The sequence below is a fragment of the Aythya ferina genome (genome assembly GCF_964211825.1).
Source record: "Aythya ferina genome assembly, chromosome: 14".
Classification (NCBI taxonomy): Eukaryota; Metazoa; Chordata; class Aves; order Anseriformes; family Anatidae; genus Aythya; species Aythya ferina.
Window position 1 is genome coordinate 12,043,268 of NC_140312.1, and position 24,511 is coordinate 12,067,778.

The window sequence follows — 24,511 nt, forward strand, 5'->3', positions numbered from 1 at the left end:
GATGGTGTGAGTCCTGTGTTTCAATGCAGCACAAGTGCTGCTCTCTTTCTTAGCTGGTTCCTGGATCTCTGAGTCTGAGATGCATTGGCCGTATGTGCATTTGTGATGTGTGCTTCTCCAGTTTGGCCAGCAAGAGAGATGCTTAGAAAGAGTACTATCACCTCCAGAGGACAGAAAACAAAAGTGCACAACCTGAGATCACTGTGGTTTAGAAAAGGTGGGTTGGCTGTCTTCTGGAGATTACCTCAAAGCTCTAGAAGCACCCATGATACTGGGCACGATGGTAACTATAAAGCACTCTGAACTTCAGTTTGCCTGGATTCAGTTTGACCGGCAAGAAACTGCCGGACTTTTGTGAAAGGCTGCGAGTGGGCGGCCAGGAGCGCGTCCCGTCCCGGAGCAGTCCCGCCGCAGGCCGCAGGGTGGTGCTCGTGGCCAAGGCGGCGGCGAGCGGCTGCGAGCGGGGAGGCGGCCGAGCCCAGCGCAGCGCAGCGCAGCGCAGCGCAGCCGGGAGGCGGCGGCGAGCGGTCGTCCGCGCCGTCCTCCGCAGCAGCCGCTGCCGGTCCCGGAGTGCCGCGCTGCGGGCCGCCAGCCGAGCTCGGCGAGAGGGAGAGAGGGAGGCCGCGAGGGAGGGCGCCCGCCCTTGCCGCCGCGCTGCTGCCGGGCGCCGCTTCCCGCGGAGGACTGCGGCAGACGGAGGGTGTCCGCCGCCCCGCCATGGCGTCTGCAAGGCAAGTGCTTTGTCTGTGTGCTTTGCTGTGCGTGCCGCGCGTTCGCTGCGAGCCCATCCGCTACTCCGTAGCCGAGGAGGGGGAGAGCGGCTCCGTGGTGGCCAACGTGGCGGAGGACGCGGGGCTGACGCCGGCGCAGCTCTCGGCTCGCCGGGCACGCATTGCCTCCGCGGACGGCCGGCAGCATTTTCGCTTAGAGCGCGCCACCGGCCGCCTCGTCCTGGCGGAGCGGCTCGATCGCGAGGAGATGTGCGGCCGCTCGCTTACGTGCACGCTCGCCTTCGAGCTCCTGCTGGAAAACCCGCTGCAGTTCTTTCGTGTCGAGGTGGCCGTGGAGGACGTCAACGACCACTCGCCGGTCTTTCCCGAGGAACGAGTCACTTTTCAGATCTTGGAAACCAGCGACCCTGGCTCGCGTTTCCCCGTGGAGGCAGCTCAGGACCTGGACGTTGGCAGCAACAGCATCCAGGCTTACACCATCGCTCCAGAGAATGACTACTTCAGTGTTTCTTTTAAGCATCCGAGAAATAAATTTATAGAATTGGTATTGGAAAAGCCTCTAGACAGAGAGGAGCAGCCAGAGCTGATTTTCAGTCTCATTGCTACAGATGGTGGCTCTCCACCTAGGAGTGGGACCACCCAAATCCACATCGTAGTTCTTGATGTAAATGACAACGCTCCCACCTTTACTGAGGAGGTTTATGTTGGTCAGGTTTTGGAAAATGCCCCAGCAGGCTCTGTGGTTCTTAGAGTTGAAGCCACCGATCCAGATGTGGGACTGAATGGTGATATCTCCTATAGGTTCAGCCAAGCAGTCAGTGAGAGCCAATTGCCTTTCACAATTGACACTCTGAGTGGTGAAATTCGTGTCACAAAGCCCCTGGATTTTGAGACCACACAGAAATATGAGCTCAGTATGCTGGCAACTGATGGTGGGGGTCTCTCAGGCATGTGCAATATAGTCGTGGAGGTGATGGATGTGAATGACAATGCACCGGAACTGGTGATCAGTTCCTTCAGCAGCCCCCTCCCTGAGAACACAGAGCCTGGGACAGTGGTAGCTGTATTTGCTGTGAGGGACCGAGATTCTGGTGTGAATGGGGAGATCAGCTGTGCCCTTGAAGACCAGCTTTACTTCTCCCTAAGGCCAGCCTACAAGAATTATTATGAGCTGGTGACTGTGAGCACATTGGATCGGGAGGAGACAGCTCAGTACCTTGTGGTTATCACAGCGGCAGACGCAGGATCTCCTCCTCTCACCACTACCCAGACCTTCACCGTGGACATCTCCGATGTCAATGACAATGCCCCTGTCTTCAATCAGACATTGTATACCATGTATGTGCGAGAGAACAATATCCCTGGAGTGCTCGTTGGGGCTGTCAGTGCAGTGGACTCAGATGCAGGACCCAATTCCAAGGTGACCTATTCCCTGAGTCCTGTGCACCCCACTGAGCAGGACCCCTGCTCCTGCATCTCCGTGAACTCAGAGAACGGACATGTGTTTGTGCTGCGTCCACTGGACTATGAGCAGGTGAGGCAGCTTGAGGTGCTGGTGGGTGCCACTGATGCAGGGTCCCCTCCCCTCAGCACCAATGTCACTGTCCGCCTTCTCGTGGTGGACGAGAACGACAATGCCCCACTGGTGTTGCACCCTGCTCAGGACAGCAGCCCGCCATCCAGTGAGCTGGTGCCAGCGTCGGCTGAGGTGGGGGACCTGGTCACCAAAGTGGTGGCGGTTGATGCGGACTCTGGTCAGAACTCGTGGCTTTCCTTCCACCTGCTGAGGGCCACAGACCCCGGGCTGTTTGCTGTGGGTAGCCAAAATGGGGAGGTGCGTCTGAGGAGGCCAGTGACAGAGAGGGATGCCGTGAAGCAGAAGCTCGAGGTGCTGGTGCGTGACAATGGGCGGCCACCTCTGTCGGCCACTGCAGCACTGAGCGTACTCCTGCTCAATGGCCTCTCACAGGAACACCTGCCACAGCAGGAGCTGGCTGTGCAGGATGAAGACAGCTCCCTGACAATCTATTTAATCGTTTCACTGGTCTTTGTCTCCCTCCTCTTCCTCACATCTGTTGCAGCCTTTGTTGCTTGCAAGGTGTTCAAGAGAAAGGAGCTGAAAGGAGGACATGTGCTGTATGGCACGGGCAACTTGCAGAGCAGTCTTGCTGCTGGGGCTGCTGCTGGGACCCTGCCCCACGCCTATTGCTACGAGATCAACCTCACCACGGGGTCGGGCAACAGCGAGTTCAAGTTCCTGAAGCCCATCCTCCCCAGCGTGCCACCACAGCACTCTGGCACAGGCAGGGGTGTTGCTGACACAGTGGATTTCCTTCCCATCCAGAACTCCATGGGGGATGCAGCCCTGGACATCTCTGGTACACCATCTGTTGGACACTTTAATGGCCTTCCCTTTAACTAGACCTGAGTCCACACAGTGAAAGGCTTCATGCCTTGGAGCTGGAAGGGATCTGGCTAAAGATATTCAGTCTTGTTTCCTAGAGATTAAATCTGCATTTGTAATTGGCTTCACAAATGACCCTCTAATACCAAGTCAGATGTGTGTTTTTCTTCACCCCCCAAAAAAGGTGAGAAATTAAATATATATATGTATAAGAGAAGTAAGGCCTTTGTTCTCAGGCAATGATATATTCCAGGTCTGGTATTGGTGCTTCGTGAGGAATGTGTGATTCAGTCTCTCTGGCTAAATGCTTGTCATCAGGAAAAATCTTGACAATCACCCTGTCTTAGTCTGTGTTCAAACACAATGGTGAGTCTGGGCTGTTGATAGTGCAGTATAGCCCTCGTCTCTTTTTTGCAGGGAAGAAAGATGTTAGCCCTGTGTATCACTGCAGTGCAAGTTCTTCTCTCTTTCTTTGCTGAGTCCTGGATCTCTCTGTGTGAGTAATGTCAGCACCATGTGGTTTTGCACTGTGTGGTCTTCCACCTCAGTTTGCATTAATCATATATTTCACTGGATTGCACCATCTCATCTTCTCCAGGGCACAGCAAAAATGTGCCGAGCCAGACTTTGGAGTGATCCATGTGCTTGGGAGTGACTCAGAACTGTAGCAGGACTAACAATTCCAACATAGACAGTACTTATACATAGCTTTGACCCTGATCATTGTGTTTGGGTGGATGGTAAGGCATCTTGATACATTGCCTCAGAGGACATTTGTCTACAAGGCAGAAGAAAGATAGACTTTAAAACGGAATATCCTTTTTTGTGTCATTGTTTTCATTGTTGCTTGAAGGGGTTCCTCAGTGAAAGGGAAGTGTTATCATGGTCTGGTTTTCCAGGTTTTTGTTAGAATGCTTGCATCTTCCTTTTTTATTCCCTTTCTCTTTTGGCTGTGTATTTTAACATTGTCTTATGAATTCCCCTTAAGAAGGGCTGATACCCAACCTATAACAATGGCTCGTTGGAAAGGTCGTGATATGGGACTGGATATATAAACACCCTCATATTCTGTTGTGCTGCATTATACACTGTACCATTTTTATGCTGGTATACCCTTGTCTGTAAAAGTGAAATGGAATGAATGCCCAAGTGCCATTCTGGCAATAAAAAGGATGGTGTTGTCCTGGGTCACTGTCTGTCTGGGTGCTTTTTTATTTAATATATATATTTTTAATTGGTTCCTTAATGGAGGTTTTGGTTTGGTGGCATGTGTCCTCAACCTGGAGATGTGACTGCTAGTGCCTGAAGGGAAAGGGTGGGTATCTAGGATTTGCTGGCAGGTCTCTTGTGGGCCTTGTGAGCACTGAGCATAAGAAGCGGCCGAGCAGCTGGGCCCAGAAGGGAGGTAATCAATGGCACAAAGTCCTGTTGGATGCCAGGAACTATTGGTGTCCCATATTGATCACCACTGATTGCATTGTTCAACATGTGTGGGATTGGCTGCTCCACCTGAATCCATAAACATCCATGGATTTGGATGTGTTTCATCTCAGGGTGCTCAGAGAGCTGACTGACTTCATCGTGGGACTTCTCTCAATTATTTTTCAATGTTCTTGGGAATCTGGAGAGGTCCCAGTTGACTGGAAGCTGGCAAATGTTGTACCAGTTTTCAAGAAGGGCAAGAAAGAAGACCCTGGAAACTCCAGGCCTGTTAGTCTCATGGCAGTGCAGGGTAAAATTATGGAGATAATCCTAGGAGTTATTAAATCACACCTGGGGGACAACACAGTCATTGGTCCCAGCCAACATGGCTTCATGAGGGGTAGATTCTGTTTAACAAATTTGTTTCCTTTTATTATAAGATCACCCATGTAGCTGATGAAGGGAAAGCAGCTGCTGTAATCATTTTGGATTTCAGTAAAGCTTTTGACACAGCTTCCCTTAGGATGCTACTGAGCAAATTGTCCAGCATACAGCTAGACAAAAACATCATACGATGGGTGAGTAATTATCTGATGGTTTGTGCTTGAACGTTTACGGTAAATGGAGCTGCATCAGGCCAGTGGCCAGTCACCAGTGGGGTCCCCCAAGGCTTCGTTTTAGAGCCAGTTCTCTTCAATGTTTTTATAAACGATTTGGAAGTAGGACTAGAAGGTATTTTGAGCAAATTTGGGCTGTTCATTTGGACTGTGCTCTTAGTCACATGGTCTGAATATTTTTTTAGTCCTATTTGGTGCTACGTATTGGACTCGATGATCCATATCGGTTTCTTCCCACTTCGTATTCCTCTTATTCATTGATGAATGTCCTTATAAATAATATAAATAATGGGACAGAGTGTACCCCCTGTAAGTCAGCAAGTACTGTAAAACGGCATTGTGCTGAGGTGGGGAAGTGTTGGCTACAGCATAAGGTGTTGCTGTCATCAAAAGGATCTGGAGAACCTGGAGAAATGGGCTGACAGGACCTCATGGAGTTCCACAAGGAAAGGTGCAAAATCTTTTACATGGGGAGGAACAATGCCATGTTCCAGAAAAGCAGGCTGGTGGAAAAGTCTCTGGGGATCCCAGTGAATACCAAGTTGAACATGTGCCAGCATCATACCCTTGCCATAAAGAAGCCTAATGATGGTTGAATCAGCAGAGTCTCTTGAACATGTAAAGGGAATATCTCGAGTAGTCCAAGGAAAACCGTATTTCCCTTCTGTTCACCAGTGGTGAGGCCAGACCCTGTCTAGTGTTTTAGAGCTGGAAGGGATCTAGCTCACAACCCTTCACCCTTGTTTCCTGGAGAGTAAACCTGCACTTGAAATTGGCCTTTAAAATTACCCTCTACAAATAAGTCAGATATATGTTTTCCTCTACACCTCAAAAATAAAAAAAAGCAGATAAATTGAATGAAAGAAAGCAAAGTCTCCATCATTCAAGCAGTGATATGTTTCACCTCACTCGAGATCTCTTCTGAACTGAGCAAAAGTTGGCTCTTCAAATTGTCTTGTTAAGTTCTTTCTCTCCTTAAATTCTTTGGCTTCTTAAGTTCTTTGTCCTGCTTGTTTAATTGGCTTCACAAATTGCCCTCTAATTCGAAGTCAGATGTATGTTTTTCTTCACCCGTCAAAGGAAAAATAAAATAAAACAGATAAAATCAAGAAGGTAATGTTTCTTTCCTTTTGGCAATTTGTTTCATATCAGACAATATCTTTTCTGAAGTACTTCATTTGTAAGGTTTCCCTATTTAAATTGGCTCGTTAAGTACTTTGTCTTGATAAGTTCTTTGGCTCCTTAATTAATTTGTCCTCCTTGTTAGGGAACGCTGTGGACCCCACCCTGTCTTTTCTGGGATGTTACACAAGGGTGAGATTGGTAGACAAAGATGATGCTCACACCAATGCCACTTGGCCATCCTTCCTTAAAAGCAAAGCAAGTCACGCTCATGTAATGCACTTTAGCCATGTCTCCATGTCAGCAGGGAAAGGGTGCTGTGAGTCCTGTGTTTCAATGCAGCACAAGTGCATCTTGCTTTCTTAGCTGGTTCCTCTATCTCTGTTTCTGAGATGCATGGGCCCTGTGTGTATTTGTGATGTGTGCTCCTCGAGCTGGGCCAGCAAGAGAGGTTCTTAGAGTGAATATTATCATCTCCAGGGGACAGAAAAAACGTGCACAACCCAAGATCCCTGCGGTTTTGAAAAGAAGGGTTGGCTGTCTCCGGGAGATTTCCTCAAAGCTCCAGAAGCACTCTCCGTGCTGAGATCGATGACAGCTATAAAGCCCTGTGCACTTCTGCTTGCCAGGATTTTAAGGTAAATGAACAACAACTCTATACCTAGACAAAGTTAAAAACTGGTCTCTCAGTTTTATCCCATCACTTTCCTTCCCACTTCCTATAGCTTCTTCGTGAATTTTCATGGTTTTATGGTTTTAGAAAGCTCTCATTCTACATTTCCCATTCTCTTCTACTGTATGAGTTGTGTTGGAGCATGGTGTTACCTATTCCCCTGAAGAAGGACTGTCACCACCGGCAGAAGAACAGGTGAAAACGTTGTTGGAACAACGGTGGTATGGCACTGAACATTTGGAAAAGCTCACGCTGCATTGTGCTGCACTCATACGCTGCATCACGGCCACGAAGGACACGCTTTTCTGAAGGGTGACATGGGAAGAACACCCGAACAGAATTCCTGCCACTAAGAGACTGTTGCTCTTGGGAGATTCCTTGTAGTGATGTTTGCAGGGAAGCTGTGTGAGCACGCCGGCGTTTGTGAAAGGCTGCGAGTCGGCGGCCAGGAGCGCGTCCCGTCCCGGAGCAGTCCCGCCGCAGGCCGCAGGGTGGTGCTCGTGGCCAAGGCGGCGGCGAGCGGCTGCGAGCGGGGAGGCGGCCGAGCCCAGCGCAGCGCAGCGCAGCGCAGCGCAGCCGGGAGGCGGCGGCGAGCGGTCGTCCGCGCCGTCCTCCGCAGCAGCCGCTGCCGGTCCCGGAGTGCCGCGCTGCGGGCCGCCAGCCGAGCTCGGCGAGAGGGAGAGAGGGAGGCCGCGAGGGAGGGCGCCCGCCCTTGCCGCCGCGCTGCTGCCGGGCGCCGCTTCCCGCGGAGGACTGCGGCAGACGGAGGGTGTCCGCCGCCCCGCCATGGCGTCTGCAAGGCAAGTGCTTTGTCTGTGTGCTTTGCTGTGCGTGCCGCGCGTTCGCTGCGAGCCCATCCGCTACTCCGTAGCCGAGGAGGGGGAGAGCGGCTCCGTGGTGGCCAACGTGGCGGAGGACGCGGGGCTGACGCCGGCGCAGCTCTCGGCTCGCCGGGCACGCATTGCCTCCCCGGACGGCCGGCAGCATTTTCGCTTAGAGCGCGCCACCGGCCGCCTCGTCCTGGCGGAGCGGCTCGATCGCGAGGAGATGTGCGGCCGCTCGCTTACGTGCACGCTCGCCTTCGAGCTCCTGCTGGAAAACCCGCTGCAGTTCTTTCGTGTCGAGGTGGCCGTGGAGGACGTCAACGACCACTCGCCGGTCTTTCCCGGGGAACGAGTCACTTTTCAGATTCCGGAAACCAGCAGCCCTGGATTGCGTTTTCCTGTGGAGGTGGCTCAGGACCTGGACGTTGGCAGCAACAGCATCCAGGCTTACACCATCGCTCCCAAGAACGAGTACTTCAGTGTTTCCTCTGATAGTCTGGCTGAAGGTAACAAATATATAGAATTGGTATTGGAAAAGCCTCTAGACAGAGAGGAGCAGCCAGAGCTGCTTTTGAGTCTCATTGCCACAGACGGTGGCTCTCCACCTAGGAGCGGGACAGCCCAAATCCACATCGCAGTTCTAGATGCAAATGACAATGTCCCTACCTTCACACAGAAGATTTATATTGGTCAGGTTTTGGAAAATGCCCCAGCAGGCTCTGTGGTTCTCAGTGTCGTGGCTACTGATCCAGACGTGGGACTGTATGGTGATATCTCCTATAGGTTCAGCCAAGCAGTCAGTGAGAGCCAATTGCCTTTCACAATTGACACTCTGAGTGGTGAAATTCGTGTCACAAAGCCCCTGGATTTTGAGACCACACAGAAATATGAGCTCAGTGTGCTGGCAATTGATGGTGGGGGCCTCTCAGGCATGTGCGATATAGTCGTGGTGGTGCTGGATGTAAACGACAATGCACCAGAGGTGGTGGTGAGTTCCTTCAGCAGCCCCCTCCCCGAGAACACAGAGCCTGGGACATTGGTAGCCCTCTTTGCTGTGAGGGACCGGGATTCTGGTGTGAATGGGGAGATCAGCTGTGCCCTTGAAGACCAGCTCTCCTTCTCCCTAAGGCCAGCCTATAAGAATTATTATGAGCTGGTGACTGTGAGCACATTGGATCGGGAGGAGACAGCTCAGTACCTTCTGGTAATCACAGCGGCAGACGCAGGTTCTCCTCCTCTCACCACTACCCAGACCTTCACCGTGGACATCTCTGATGTCAATGACAATGCCCCCGTTTTCAACCAGACATCGTACACCATGTACGTGCGAGAGAACAATATCCCTGGAGTGCTTGTTGGGGCTGTCAGTGCAGTGGACTCAGATGCAGGACCCAATGCCAAGGTGACCTATTCCCTGAGTCCTGTGCACCCCACTGAGCAGGACCCCTGCTCCTGCATCTCCGTGAACTCAGAGAACGGACATGTGTTTGTGCTGCGTCCACTGGACTATGAGCAGGTGAGGCAGCTTGAGGTGCTGGTGAGTGCCACTGATGCAGGGTCCCCTCCCCTCAGCACCAACGTCACTGTCCGCCTCCTCGTGGTGGACGAGAACGACAATGCCCCACTGGTGTTGCATCCTGCTCAGGACAGCAGCCCGCCATCCAGTGAGCTGGTGCCAGCGTCGGCTGAGGTGGGGGACCTGGTCACCAAAGTGGTGGCGGTTGATGCGGACTCTGGTCAGAACTCGTGGCTTTCCTTCCACCTGCTGAGGGCCACAGACCCCGGGCTGTTTGCTGTGGGTAGCCAAAATGGGGAGGTGCGTCTGAGGAGGCCAGTGACAGAGAGGGATGCCGTGAAGCAGAAGCTCGAGGTGCTGGTGCATGACAATGGGCGGCCACCTCTGTCGGCCACTGCAGCACTGAACGTACTCCTGCTCAACGGCCTCTCACAAGAACACCTGCCACAGCAGGAGCTGGCTGTGCAGGATGAAGACAGCTCCCTGACAATCTATTTAATCATTTCACTGGTGTTTGTCTCCCTCCTCTTCCTCACATCTTTCGCAGCCTTTGTTGCTTGCAAGGTGTTCAAGAGAAAGGAGCTGAAAGGAGGGCATATGCTGTATGGTACAGGCAACTTGCAGAGCAGTCTTGCTGCTGGGGCTGCTGCTGGGACCCTGCCCCACGCCTATTGCTACGAGATCAACCTCACCACGGGGTCGGGCAACAGCGAGTTCAAGTTCCTGAAGCCCATCCTCCCCAGCGTGCCACCACAGCACTCTGGCACAGGCAGGGGTTTTGGTGACATGGAGGATTCCCCGCCAGTCCTAAACTCCACGGTGGATGTGGCCCTGGAGAGCCCTGGGACAGAATCTGTGGGACAGTTCAATGCATTTTCCTTTGACTAGCTGCAAGTCAAACCCAGCCAAAGGCTGCATGCCTTGGAGGTGGAAGGGATCTGCCTTATGAAATGCAGTATTGTTTCCAGGAAATAAATCTGATCTTATAATTGGATGCACGAATAGCCACCTAACACTAAGTCAGATGTATGTTTCTCTTCACCCGTCTAAAAATAATAGAAATGAATAAATAAATAAGACCTTTCTTCTTCAGGCAATGATATATTTCAGCTCTGATATTGGCTTTTCTGAAGTGCTCCATTAGTAAGATTTGTTTCAGTCTCCCTGGCTAAGTGCTTGTCATTAGAAAGACCTCAGATCACAACCTGTTTTATTCTGGGCTGAAACGCAATTTTTAGGTTGGGCAGATGGCAATGCATTATAGCCCTCCTCCCTTGTATGCAGGGAAGAAAGGCATTAGCCCTGTGTACCACTGCAGTGCAAGTGCTACTCTCTTTATTTGCTGTGTCTCAGATCATTCTGTGCGAGACATGTCATCACTATGTGTTTTTTCACTGTGTGGTCTTCCACCTTGGTTGGCAAGAAGCAAGTTTTGTATTGAGTTTTGCTGTCTCATCTTCTCTAGGGCATAGTGAAAATGTGCAGAGAATCAGATTTTTCAGTGGTCCATCTGCTTGGGATTGACTCAAACCTATAGCAGCACTAAAATTCCACCATAGACTCTAATTATACAAAGCTTTGACTTTGATCATTGTGTTTGCGTGGATAGCAAGGCATCCTGACACATTGCCTCAGAGGACCTTTGTCTACAGGTAGAACCAAGATAGATTTTAAAAGTAGAATGCAGGTGGTTGTTGTTGTTTTCATTCCTGCTTGCTGGGATTCCTCAATGAGAGTAGAGAGCTATCTTGGTATGGTTTTCCAGGTTTTTGTTAGAATGCTTACATTTTCCTTTTTTTTCCATTCTCCTTTGGCTGTATGTTTAAGCATTGTCTACCAATTCACCTGAAGAAAGACTGACACACAACTTATAACAATAGGTTGTTGGAAAGAAGGTGTTCTGGGACTGGATACATAAACACCCTCATGTTCTGTTGTGCTGCATTATATACTGTATCATTTTTAATCCAGGATACCCTTGTCTGTAAAAGTGAAATGGAATGAGTTTCCAAGTGCCATTCTGGCAATAAAAGGGATGCTGTTGTGGAGAAAGTCTTTGTGGTAATGTTCTTATCAGGAAATCTCTGTAAAGGATCCAGTTTTTTTTCCAATTCTAGGTTCTTTTTTCTTTTTTTCTTTTAATATATTTTTAAATTTTTTTCCTTGATTGAGGAATTGTTTTGCAGTCATGTGTCCTCTACCTGGAGACGTGGCCACTAGTGTCTGAAAGAGTAGGCACTGGGGATTTGCAGGCAGGCCTCTTGTGGTCTTTGTTAGCACTGAGATTACTCATACTATATTACTCATATTTTTATTGAGACAATTACTCATACTATATTACTCATACTCCTAACAAAGGGAGATGAGATTACTTATGTTCATCTCTTCTTATCATCTTCACTCTATTCACTGGAATTGTGATCTACATCTACAAGAAGGGCCGGAGGGCAGACCCGGGAAATTACAGGCCTGTCAGTTTGACCTCATTGCCAGGGAAGCTCATGGAGCAGATCCTCCTGAGAGTCATCACGCAGCACTTGAAGGGCAAGCAGGCTATCAGGCCCAGTCAGCATGGGTTTATGAAAGGCAGATCCTGCTTGACGAACCTGATCTCCTTCTATGACAAAGTGACGCGCTGGATGGACGAGGGAAAGGCTGTGGATGTGGTCTACCTTGACTTCAGCAAGGCTTTTGACACCGTCTCCCACAGCATTCTCCTCAAGAAACTGGCTGCTCTTGGCTTGGACTGGCACACGCTTCGTTGGGTTAGAAACTGGCTGGATAGCCGGGCCCAAAGAGTCGTGGTGAATGGAGCCAAGTCAGTTGGAGGCCAGTCACTAGTGGCGTCCCCCAGGGCTCGGTGCTGGGGCCGGTCCTCTTTAATATCTTCATCGATGATCTGGACGAGGGCATCGAGTGCACCCTCAGTAAGTTCGCAGATGACACCAAGTTAGGTGCGTGTGTTGATCTGCTTGACGGTAGGAAGGCTCTGCAGGAGGATCTGGATAGGCTGGACCGATGGGCTGAGGTCAACTGCATGAAGTTCAACAAGGCCAAGTGCCGGGTCCTGCACCTGGGGCGCAATAACCCCAAGCACAGCTACAGGCTGGGAGAGGAATGGTTGGAGAGCTGCCAGGCAGAGAAGGACCTGGGAGTGATGGTGGATAGTCGGCTGAATATGAGCCAGCAGTGTGCTCAGGTGGCCAAGAAGCCCAACGGCATCCTGGCTTGTATCAGGAACAGTGTGACCAGCAGGGCTAGGGAGGTGATCGTCCCCCTGTACTCGGCTCTGGTGAGGCCGCACCTCAAGTACTGTGTTCAGTTTTGGGCCCCTCGCTACAAGAAGGACATGGAGGTGCTTGAGCGGGTCCAGAGAAGGGCAACGAAGCTGGTGAGGGGCCTGGAGAACAAGTCCTACGAGGAGCGGCTGAGGGAGCTGGGCTTGTTCAGCCTGGAGAAGAGGAGGCTCAGTGGCGACCTTATCGCTCTCTATAGGTACCTCAAGGGAGGCTGTAGCGAGGTGGGGGTTGGCCTGTTCTCCCACGTGCCTGGTGACAGGACGAGGGGGAATGGGCTTAAGTTGCGCCAGGGGAGTTTTAGGTTAGATGTTAGGAAGAACTTCTTCACTGAAAGGGTTGTGAGGCATTGGAAAAGGCTGCCCAGGGAAGTGGTGGAGTCACCATCCCTGGAAGTCTTCAAAAGACGTTTAGATGTAGAACTTAGGGAAATGGTTTAGTGGGGACTGCTAGCATTAGGTCAGAGGTTGGACTCGATGATCTTGAGGTCTCTTCCAACCTAGAAATTCTGTGATTGACACCTCACAGAGTCTTAGCGTCTTTCTTACTGGCATTGCAATGAACCAGCACCTCCTGCTGTAAAAGTGCTGATTCTCAGTTGTTCTAAGCCAAACATCAGCATGTCTGAGTCAGTTCAGAGGGTCTTCTGATAGCTTAATGCTATAACAGTGGAGATTGTTGCCTAGGGGGCCCTAACAGGTGCCATTTAGAAAGCAATGCACTGAGCAGGACTTGTCAGAAGGAGGCAGAAGGCGAAGGCCAGGTTCTGGTACCTCAGCACTGTCTCCACCCACAATCAGTCCTACAGACCGCTGCCTCCTTTAAACAGTGTGTTCTGGGGTGCAGTAACTCGTTTCTGTTGTGGAAACAAAGAATTGTGGCTGACAGGGTGGGACGACAGTACACACAAAAAGCATTTTGCTCCTCTAATTGGCCATGTTTTTTATTACAAGCTTCTCTGCCCAGGTTCTTGTTGCCGTTAAGTACAGATCTTGCCAGGCACTTCAGTCTCCCCGCGAGGTCTTCAGTGCTCCGAGATGGTTTCATAGCGATTAGGGTGAGACTTGCTATCATGATGGCACAGCTGTTCGGTGCGTGTCAGGCCTTATTTCAAGAGCAGCAGGCTAGTTGCAGCGGACCTGCCGCGCGACCGAACAAGGGATGCTGGAGGCACAAGGCTGCAGTTGTTGCGTGAGGCTGGGGGTGTCGCTGTTGGTTAACGCTGGGCTAAAAGGTCTGAGGCAAAAGGGGCGCGGGGTCAGTGAGCCCGGAAAGGCTGTTCGGGACGAGCCTCGACGGGAGGAATGCAGAGAACGCGGGGACGCGCAGGACAGCTCCAGACCTGAAAGGGAGAACATGACCCGGAGCCCGGTCTGGGAAATGACGGGGAGAAAAGGGTGCTGAAGACAGAGGCAGCGAGCGCTGCTGTGTTGCGTGTTGGTGGCGACGTGGGAGGCGCCGTGGGGGCAGCTGCGCTATTCGGTCCCCGAGGAGCGCCTTCGGGGACGGTGGTGGCCCTGCTGCACGTGCAGGACCGCGACTCGGGCGCCAACGGCGAGGTGCGGTGCTCGCTGGTCGGCGACGTGCCGTTCCGTCTGCGGAGCTCGGTGGGCAGCTACTACAGCGTGGTGACGGCGCGGGAGCTGGACCGGGAGGAGGTGTCGGAGTACAACGTGACGGTGTGGGCGTCGGACGGCGGGTCGCCGTCGCTGCGCAGCAGCGCGGTGCTGGCGCTGCGCGTGCTGGACGTGAACGACAACGCGCCGGTGTTCGCGGAGGCGCGCTACAGCGCCCGTCTGCCCGAGAACAACGCCGAGGGCGCGCTGGTGCTGACGGTGCGGGCGTGGGACGCGGACTGGGGGCAGAACGCGCGCGTGCGCTACCGGCTGGCGGAGGGGCGCGTGCGGGGCGCGCCGCTGTCGTCCTACGTGTCGGTGCAGGCGGAGACGGGCGCGCTGTACGCGCTGCGCTCGTTCGACTACGAGGAGGTGCGCGAGGTGGGGCTGTGGGTGCGGGCGGAGGACGGCGGCGCGCCGGCGCTGAGCAGCAACGTGTCGGTGCGGCTGCTGATCGTGGACGAGAACGACAACGCGCCGCAGGTGCTGTACCCGCCGATGGCGGCGGCGTCGGGCGCGGGCTGGACGGGCGTGGAGCTGGCGCCGCGCTCGGCGGAGCCCGGCGCGCTGGTGGCCAAGGTGGTGGCGGTGGACGCGGACGCGGGGCAGAACGCGTGGCTGTCCTACGAGCTGGCCAAGGCGACGGAGCCGGGGCTGTTCCGCGTGGGGCTGCACAGCGGCGAGGTGCGCACGGCGCGCTCGCCGCTGGCCCGCGACGCGCCCAGGCACAGCCTGGTGGTGGTGGTGAAGGACCAGGGCCGGCCGGCGCTGTCGGCCACGGCCACGCTGACGGTGGTGCTGGCCGAGAGCGTGGCCGAGCTGCTGTCGGAGCTGGGCAGCGCGGCGGCGCCGGCCGAGCCCGGCGGCAGCCTGACGCGCTGGCTGGTGCTGGCCGTGGCGGCCGTGTCGTGCCTCTTCGTCGCCTTCCTGCTGCTGCTGCTGGCGCTGCGCCTGCGGCGCTGGCGCCGCTCGCAGCTGCTGCCGCCGGCCAGCGGCGCCTTGCGCGGCGTGCCGGCCTCGCACTTCGTGGGCATCGACGGCGTCCGCGCCTTCCTGCACTCCTACTCGCACGAGGTGTCGCTCACCGCCGACTCGCGCAAGAGCCAGCGGCGCTGGGCGGCCGACAGCTGCTGCAACAGCCTTCCGGCCCGTCTGTCTTCGGAGGTTTCACTTGCTGTCTCTTCTATTGAAAATCACTTTGTCGAGTATGGAGGCTGAGATTCCTCTCAGATATTTCCGTTTTCTTAACTTTATTTATTTTTTTTTTTTGTGCGCTGTTTTTTTGTTTGTTTGTGTTTGTTTTTTTTTCTACTTTGTTTCTTTTTGTTTTTTTTTGCTTTCTTTGTAATCGTTTTTGGTTGGTTGGTTTTGTGTTTTTCATTTTCATTTCACCTTTTTACTGCACTTTTAAAGTGGAGGTGACTTGAGATCGGGTATTTTCCCTATTATAAACTCGTTGCTTATGGCACCCGGGGACATGGCAAAATACGGAAATAGCAGTGTTGGACATGAAATGTTGAGTTACCTCCTCATTCTCTCCTGTTTTTTTTTTTTTTGTTTTGTTTTGTGTTTTTTTTTTTGTTGTTTTTTTTTTTTTTTTTTTTTTTTTTTTTTTATGTGATAGCTTCTGTACGGTTTGTCAAATCCATCATATCATATCTTTCTCTAAAGCTGAAAGGTTCTATTGTTTGTGCAGCTGCACTAGGAAATTTATTTCTCTAATTGTTTTTCAAATTCTCTCTGGAAAATTTTATAGTACTTTAGAGTACCTAGTTCCCAGAATTTCTTTGCCATTCCAAGTATAAATTCTCAAGTATTAATAGAATTGGGCAACTCTTTATCTTGTAGCCAGAAAGCCATCACCTCTGATGTGACTTGGAACTAATCTGGACTGAGCAAATTAATCAGTCCCACCAAAGGACCTTCATAAATATGCACGCTACTTGGTAAAAACTAAATGTCTTTTAATGCCCTTCGATGTGTTTCCCACTGATGGGCTTCTAGAGTTAACTTTTGAGTTTGATAGAAATGTAATTATTGATTTGTATGTATGTGATGTATGTGTAAATGTCAAGATGCAGAGAATATACGTACTTGCGTACAAATGGAAAACATTATAAAATAAAGTGTAATTTACTGTACTATGTTTGCTTTCCTTATAACATTATTGTGGTTTAATCTGGTAGGGAGCAAAATACCACAGAGACACTTGTTCATTTTCCCCGGGTGAGACTGTTGAGAGAATCAGAAAAGTAAAAGTGTGAGAACTCATTGGTTGAAATAAAGACATTTTACTGGATAAAGCAAAAGCCATGCACACAAGCAAAGCAAAACAAGAAATTCACGCATTACTTCCCATCATTAGACAGGTGTTCATTCATCTCCAGGAAAGCAGAGCTCATCATGCATAACAGTTTCTTGGCAAGACCAACACCTTCACTTGGAATATCGTCCTCCCCCCCCCCCCCCCCTTTTTCTTTATCCAAGATTTTATTGCTGACCATGACATCATATGGTATGGAGTAACTCTTTAGTCAGCTTCTATCAGCTGTCCTGGCTGTGTCCCCTCACAGATTCTGATGCTACCCCCAGCCTCCTCACTTGCAGGGCAACATAAGAAGTAGAAAAATCCTTGGCTCTATGTAAACACTGCTCTGCAACAACTGAAAACAGAGGTGTATTATCACCACTGTGTTCATAAAAAATCCAAAACACAGCATCATGTGAGCATCTACAAATAATATTATCTCTATCACAATCAAAACCATGACAAACATTAAAACATTTTTTTTCCTACCAAACACGCTATTCTTTTATGAGGACACATCTACAAAAGAGGCTGTCTTGGAAACTACCTTTCCTTATTTCCTTTGCTACTGATCATTCATAATGGGTTTAACAAGCTTTTAGGACTTCAGAAATATTTTTAATGAATAAAATAATATTATTCTATTTTTATTATTGTTATGCCATTTAAACTGCTGGTATATCGTAGGATTTCGGTTTAAGCAAAATAAGTGAAGCATAAAAACTTGTGCTTCTAAGTTCAGAACAGAGTTGCTGAGAGAAAATTGTTCTGTAAAATTACCTGTGAAGGTTCATAAAGATCTTTCCCTTTCCCTTTCCCTTTCCCTTTCCCTTTCCCTTTCCCTTTCCCTTTCCCTTTCCCTTTCCCTTTCCCTTTCCCTTTCCCTTTCCCTTTCCCTTTCCCTTTCCCTTTCCCTTTCCCTTTCCCTTCCCCTTTCCCTTTCCCTCTCTCTCTTTTTTGTTCCTCGTTCCTCTCCTCTCCTCTCCTCTCCTCTCCTCTCCTCTCCTCTCCTCTCCTCTCCTCTCCTCTCCTCTCCTCTCCTCTCCTCTCCTCTCCTCTCCTCTCCTCTCCTCTCCTCTCCTCTCCTCTCCTCTCCTCTCCTCTCCTCTCCTCTCCTCTCCTCTCCTCTCCTCTCCTCTCCTCTCCTCTCCTCTCCTCTCCTCTCCTCTCCTCTCCAACTTCATGCATCCCAAGGACTAAGTGTGTGGCTGTTACCCTCTAGTGGGTTTACATGGCAAGGTTTTGGTAACAGGGGACTATAGGGGTGGTTTCTGTGAGAAGAATCTAGAAGCTGCCCCTTGTAAGGTAAGGACCCTGCTGCTGACCAGAGCTGACACAATGAGCGATGTTGTTTGCAGCTCTGTGAGAGTATATATAAGAAAAGAGAAAACACACACACACAAAACAAACCAAAATAAATAAATAAAAAAAAACATGCTGCTTCACACAGCAGCTGGGAGAGTGAGAGGAGTGAGAAGCAGCCTTGCAGGTGCCAATGTCAGTGCAGAAGGAGGGGGAGAGGTGCTCCAGGTGCCAGAGCAGAAGTCCCCTGTGGCTTGTGGTGAAGACCATGGTGAAGCAGGCTGTCCCACTGCAGCCCATGGGGTACCACGATGGAGCAGGATTCCATGCTGCAGCCTGTGGAGTAGGTGGACCTACACTGGTGGAGGCTGCGGCCTGTGGAAGACCCCTACTGGAGCAGATTCCAGGCTGGACCTGGAGAGGAGCCCACGCAGCAGTAGGTGACCTGGCAGGAGCTGCTGCCTGTGGGGGACCCAGGTTGGAGCAGTTTGCTCCTGATGGATAGACCCTGTGGTACAGACCCATATCTGGAGCAGTTCTTGAAGAGCTACTGCTTGTGGGAAGCCTATGCCAGATCAGTTTGGGAAGGACAGCATCCCATGGGAGGGACCCCATGGCACAGGGAATGAGAGTGACCGAGAAGGAGTGGCGGAGATCAAGTGCCATAGACTGACCGCAGCCCCCATTCCCCCATTCCCATGCACCATGCAGGGGGAGGGGGTGGAAGAGGGTGGATGAGGGGAAGACGTTTTTGGTTTCTTTCCTTTGTTTCTTACTTCTCTAGCTTGTTAGTAAAAGGCAATAAAACTTACTATCTCCCTATGCTGAGTCTGTTTTGTCCATCTCGATAATTGTTGAGTGATGTCCCTGTCCTTATCTCAACCCTTGAACCCTTTGCATTGTATTTTCTCCCCCTTTCTCTTTGAGGAGGGGGAGGGAGAGAGCAGCTGAGGTGGAACTCAGCCACCCACCTGAGTAAAACCACCAAATATCCTTTTCATCTGCCACCCATTAGACACAAAATCATATCTGATATGGATGTGGGAAGAAAATGTTTCCCTTTCTGATGCAGACTTGTTTTTATCTATGTCTTTGTGGAATAGATCTGTGCTCTGGTATTCAAAGAGAATGAGAGAATCTTGGAATTAGGAGAAAAACAATCTCCACTGGAAATGTAGATATTCTGAAGGGTGCTTCAGCATGGAGAACGAATACATCTGGGTTGTGATAGGCACCATATAAGAGGCAGTGAATTGACCAAGACTTTTTATCAGAGTCCCCAGGTCCCTATATATGTATCCAAATCCTTCCCACATTCTATCCAGGACTTGAAATACAGATGTCCATGTCTGCTATCACTTAACTCCTGAAATACTATGAATTAAAAAGTGTTATATTATGAAAGCTTATTAATTTGTTACTGTGACTTTTGTATAAGTGTAGCTTGGAGGAAAAGAAATTATCCTCTTTTGGATACCTGGCCAGAGTTAGCAGAAAAATACATTTTCTAGCTACACCTTATTGAGAAGGGAAGGAGATATTCACATCAATATCTAGAGAGTCAACGTTGGTATACATGTGGGAGCTACTTCACTGGTTAAGGTACTGTGGAGAGTTTTCTAATCTTTTCATGTCTTCTGCTTAATGTGCTGTGGTGATACAGCCTTTCTTCAGGTCTTTTTTTTCTCTGTAGAGAGAAACATTTTAATGTTCAGGTGAGATACAATACCTTTTCCTGAGGGCGGCATTTGTCTGTTTTCCCGTGGATTGTTCAAGCAAGAGTAACTGCCAGCAACATTTGCCAGAAAGTTTTTAAATTATGCGACCCACTGCAATAACACCCGGTTTAGTCAAGAAATGTGGCCACGCTTTATTAAAGCAACACTTATAAAAGAGATTGGGGGTTAGGTTGTACAGCACTAACATGATGATGATGGCTTTTGAATGTCAAAAGAGATGGGATCCGGTAGGTCTGATGTGACCACTGTGTTTTTTCTCAGTGACTGAGATTCCCAGTTTTGCTTGGCCATCAGTGGTAATACCATTTCAGCTGAGAAAGCTGACCCTTAGCTTGTGCTCTCCCAACTATCAAAAATAAAACCACAATTTACACACAGTACTTCAGCCTTCCACTCATCCTGCTATTTTTCTCATGGTAGTGGGAGGACAGCAACAGGAATAATCAGGTGCCCTGATTCTATAGGCCAGTAAGATCATTATGGTGCATAGGTAAGAGATCCTGTTCTGTGAACAGTGGGAGAGGGCTTATCTGGAAGAAGACTTTCAAGTGTAAGAAAGTCAAATGTAGGTTTGTTCAGATAGAATCATCATAGAATCGTGCCACAGAATCATTTGGGTTGAAGAGATCATAAAGATCATCAAGTTCCTCCCACCCCCGCCATGGGCAGGAACATTTTCAGCTAGACCAGGATGCCTTAAGCCCCATCCAGCCTGACCTTGAACAATTCCAGGGATGGAACATCCACAGCTTCTCTTGGCAACTTGTCCGAGTAACTCAATACACTCATAGTAAAAAAAATTATTCCTAATGTCTAACCTAAATCTACCCACTTTAATTTTAAACCATTACCCCTTGTCCTGCCACTACACTCCCTGATAAAGTCCTTCACAAATTTTCCTGTAGGCCTGCTTTAAGTATTGGAAGACCTCTATAAGATTTTCCTGGAGCCTTCTCTTCTCTAGGCTAAACAGCTCTAACTGTCTCAGGCTCTTTTCATATGGGAGGTGTTCCAAACCTTTGATTATCTTCACGGTTCTCCTCTGGACCTGCTCCAACTGGTCTATGTCCTTCTTGTACTGGAGGGACCCAGGATGAATGCATCACTCTAAGAGGGGTCTCACAAGATTGGAGTATGGGGGAGAATCACCACCCTCAACCTGCTAGTTACACTTGTTTTGATACAGCCCAGCATGTAACTGGCTTTCTGGGCTGCAAGCAAACATTGCTGGCTCATATTCAGTTTTTCATCCACCAGCAGTCTCAAGTCCTCCTCCACAGGGCTGCTCTCAATCTACTCCTTGTCTAGCCTGTATTCATGTTTAGGATTGACCCTACTCAGGTGCAGAACATTGCACTTGGCATTGTTGATCTTCATGAGGTTCTCATGGGATCACCTCTGAAGCCTGTACAGGTTCTTCTGGATCCTGAACTCTCTCCCTCCAATGTGTTGACTGCACTGCTCAGCTTGTGTCGTCTGCAGACTTGCTGAAAGTGCACTCAATCCCACTGTCCATGTCACCGACAAAGACGTTAATTCCGGTGCCAGTGGAGATCCCTGAGAGACACCAGATGCACAGCTTCCGTGCATACGCAAGTCTTCTGTTCTGCTCTACTGACAGCGTTCGTGATTCCCTACCCGTGTTGGAGTGGGGTTTAAGAAAGCGAATGGCTGCGGTTCTTAGGCGCGGACTCAGGGTGTCACTGTTGGCCAACACGGGGAAGCCGCTCCACCGCTGGCGCCTCCCCGGCTCTGGCGCCGACGCAAAGCCGCTCCGCACGGAGCAGAACAGAGAGAAGCAGGACGACCCTGCCCGGCTCCAACTAGTCCTCCGACCGGCAGTAAGGATTTCATGTATTTGCTTTTCTCTAGCATTGATTCAGCTGCTTGGCAAGCATATTTTCAAGTCTTCTGCAGACTTCAGCAAAGCGGAGAATGGAGATCCGACTGACAGCCGGGAGCCGGGGAGCCGCCAGGCGGGTCGTGCTGTTGGTCGCGCTGTTGGCCGTGCTGCTGCCGCTGTGTTGCTGGGCGGCGCCGGAGCGGCTCCGCTACGCGATCCCCGAGGAGCTGAGCAGGGGATCGCTGGTGGGGCCGCTGGCGCGGGACGTGGGGCTGAACCCGGCCGAGCTGCCGGTACGCCAGTTGCGGATTGTCTCCGGTGATGAAAAGCAATACTTTTCCCTGGGGGCAGATAATGGAAACTTGCTTGTAAACGAGAGGATAGACCGAGAGGACATCTGCGGGGACGTGTCGCCTTGTGTCCTAAGTTTGGAAGTTGTCGTGGAAAACCCTTTCAATATATATCATGTGAGCGTTGCTATTCATGATATCAATGACAATGCACCGCACTTTGACAGAGAATTTGTTGCCATAGAAATGATCGAGTCCACCCCTCCCGGGACCAGGTTCCCCCTGGACAGTTGCAGAGACCCCGACATTGGGGCGAACTCACTGAAAAACTACCAACTTACCCCCAGTCCGCTCTTCTCCCTTGTAGTGAAGGAGAGTCCCGATGGAAGAAAACACGCGGAATTGCTACTGGAGAAAAACTTAGATCGAGAAAAAGAGAGAAATCACCATTTGATACTGACGGCGGTGGATGGTGGGAATCCAGTCCGATCTGGGACAGCCCAGATTAAGATTGATGTGATCGATGCAAATGACAATCCGCCATTATTCACCAAAGAGATCTACAAGATTCGACTCCTGGAAAACCTGCCAGAGGGCTCCTTAGCTTTTCAGGTGAAAGCCACTGATGGCGACGAAGGTACAAATGCAGACATTACCTATTGCTTCAGTCACATCGCAAACAGCGCTCGCCAGACCTTCAGTCTGGACCCCAGGACAGGGGACGTGAAGATTACTGGTCCCTTAGATTACGAAGACGTGAAATATTATGAAGCAACTGTTGAAGGCAAGGACGGGGGTGGACTGAGTGCGCATGCCAAAGTGCATATAGACATTGTAGATGTGAACGACAATGCTCCAAGCCTTACCCTCCTTCCTATCTTGAACCCGGTACCCGAAGACTCGGTCCCGAGCACAGTTATAGCTGTGATCAATGTTCGTGACAGGGACTCTGGAGATAACGGAGAAGTGACCTGTAATATCGAAGGTGATTTGCCTTTCAGACTAGCAGAATCGTCAGAGAACACCTACAAACTCGTAACTGAAAGTAGCTTAGACAGGGAAAAAATCTCTGCTTACAACATCACAATCACTGCCAGAGACCACGGCAGCCCGGCGCTGTCGAGCCGCGCGGCGCTGGTGCTGGAGGTATCGGACGTGAACGACAACGCGCCGGTGTTCGAGGAGGCCACATACAGCGCCTACGTGGCCGAGAACAACGCGGCGGGCGCGCTGGTGCTGCGGGTGCACGCGCGGGACGCGGACGCGGGCACCAACGGGCTCGTGAGCTACTGGCTAGAGGGCGACGGCGCGGGCGCGGCGGCACCGTACGTGTCGGTGGAGGCGCGGAGCGGCGCGGTGTACGCGCAGCGCTCCTTCGACTACGAGCAGTGCCGCGAGTTCGCCGTGGCGGTGCGGGCGCAGGACGGCGGGGAGCCGGCGCGCAGCGCTACGGCGACGGTGCACGTCTTCGTGCTGGACCGGAACGACAACGCTCCACGGGTGCTGTGGCCAGCGGCGGCGAGCGGGGCAGGGAGCGGCAGCGCGGGCGCGAGTGCGGTGCCGTTCGAGGTGGTGCCGCGCTCGGCCGAGGCCGGCTACCTGGTGGCCAAGATGGTGGCGGTGGACGCGGACGCCGGGCGCAACGCGTGGCTGTCCTACGAGCTGGTGCAGGCGCCGGAACCGGGGCTCTTCCGCGTGGGGCTGCACAGCGGCGAGGTGCGCACGGCGCGGGCTGTGTCGGAGCGGGACGTGTCGAAGCAGCGGCTGGTGGCCGTGGTGAAGGACCACGGGCAGCCGGCGCTGTCAGCCACGGCCACACTGCACGTGGTGTTGGCCGAAAGCTTGCAGGAGGCGCTGCCGGAGCTGAGCGAGCAGCCGGCAGTAGCCGCCTCGCCGGCGGAGCTGCAATTCTCCTTGGTGCTCGCGTTGGCGCTGATCTCCGCCTTGTTCCTGCTGAGCGTAGCGCTGGCCGTTCTGTCGCGGCTGCGCCGGGCCGGGCCTCCGGCCGTCCTGCGCTGCTTGGACGCGCAGCGCTTCTCGTCGGCCGGCCCTGCGGTGCCAGCCGACTTCTGCGAGGGCACCCTACCCTCCTCCTACAACCTGCGCGTGGCTCCGGGCCGCGCCGTCACCGAGAGCGCGTGGCTGCTGCCTCCCGCCTGGCTACCCAGCCTGGCCGCCGAGGACCTTCTGAGCGGGGAGCCCTTCGGGAAGCCGAGCCCGAGTAGCAGCGCCGGCCCGGGACAACCGTCCGACGACCCCGGCGCACCACAGGTCTGTAAGGCTATTGCATCTTCTGAACCTTTGTTAACTTCACGTGAATGTACTCGTTTTTGATCTTCAGATTTTCTGTTATCTATTTTGAACAGCTGATCTGCGTTTAACTGACAGAGAGAAAAATTGCCCCCTTTTTAAACAGCCGGCAGTTAGTTCTCTTCTTAGTTCATCAGTGATTACAGTGGAAGGCTAAGTGGAGATGTACTGGCCATTAAGCTTATCCTATGCAAAGTAATACACGTTTGTAACAGTGATTGTGGCACATGACATGATATAAAGAGATCTACTGATGGTGCATGTCAACACTGGAGAATGTGATTGACGTTTTGTTCTGCAGAATTATTTTTCTCAATTCTTCTTCAAAAAAAAAAAAAAAGTTCTTGGATCTAATCGATAGTGTTGGTGTTTGTTGTTCGGTACTGGATCATCTTGGGTAAGTTGGGGATGCTTGTGTTCAAAGCTTGACTGGAGTGAAGGGGTTGTGCTTGATCTTTGAGGGAAGAGCAGATCAATGTGTGTGGACAGCTGGTAGAT

At 51.4% G+C, this 24,511-nt stretch overlaps 2 protein-coding genes and 1 pseudogene across 3 annotated transcripts; all 3 read left to right on the forward strand.

Annotated features, from left to right (window-relative positions):
• The first annotated feature begins 465 nt into the window (after positions 1-465).
• LOC311444628 (protocadherin beta-15-like) lies at positions 466-4,326 on the forward strand. Its single transcript, XM_084535903.1, has one exon. The coding sequence runs from the start codon at positions 718-720 to the stop codon at positions 3,151-3,153; it is 2,436 nt and encodes an 811-aa protein (XP_084392029.1). The 5' UTR covers positions 466-717; the 3' UTR covers positions 3,154-4,326.
• A 3,282-nt stretch (positions 4,327-7,608) lies between these two features.
• Positions 7,609-15,454, forward strand: LOC311444391 (protocadherin beta-15 pseudogene; annotated as a pseudogene). The gene is made up of 3 exons: positions 7,609-10,196; positions 13,275-13,374; positions 13,955-15,454. The product of its transcript is annotated as a protocadherin beta-15 pseudogene (transcript).
• A 6,051-nt stretch (positions 15,455-21,505) lies between these two features.
• Positions 21,506-24,037, forward strand: LOC311444392 (protocadherin gamma-B5-like; the record flags this gene model as incomplete). Its single annotated transcript, XM_084535509.1, has 1 exon — positions 21,506-24,037. One exon carries the CDS (start codon positions 21,506-21,508, stop codon positions 24,035-24,037), a length of 2,532 nt encoding a protein of 843 aa, XP_084391635.1.
• Between the last annotated feature and the right edge of the window lie 474 nt (positions 24,038-24,511).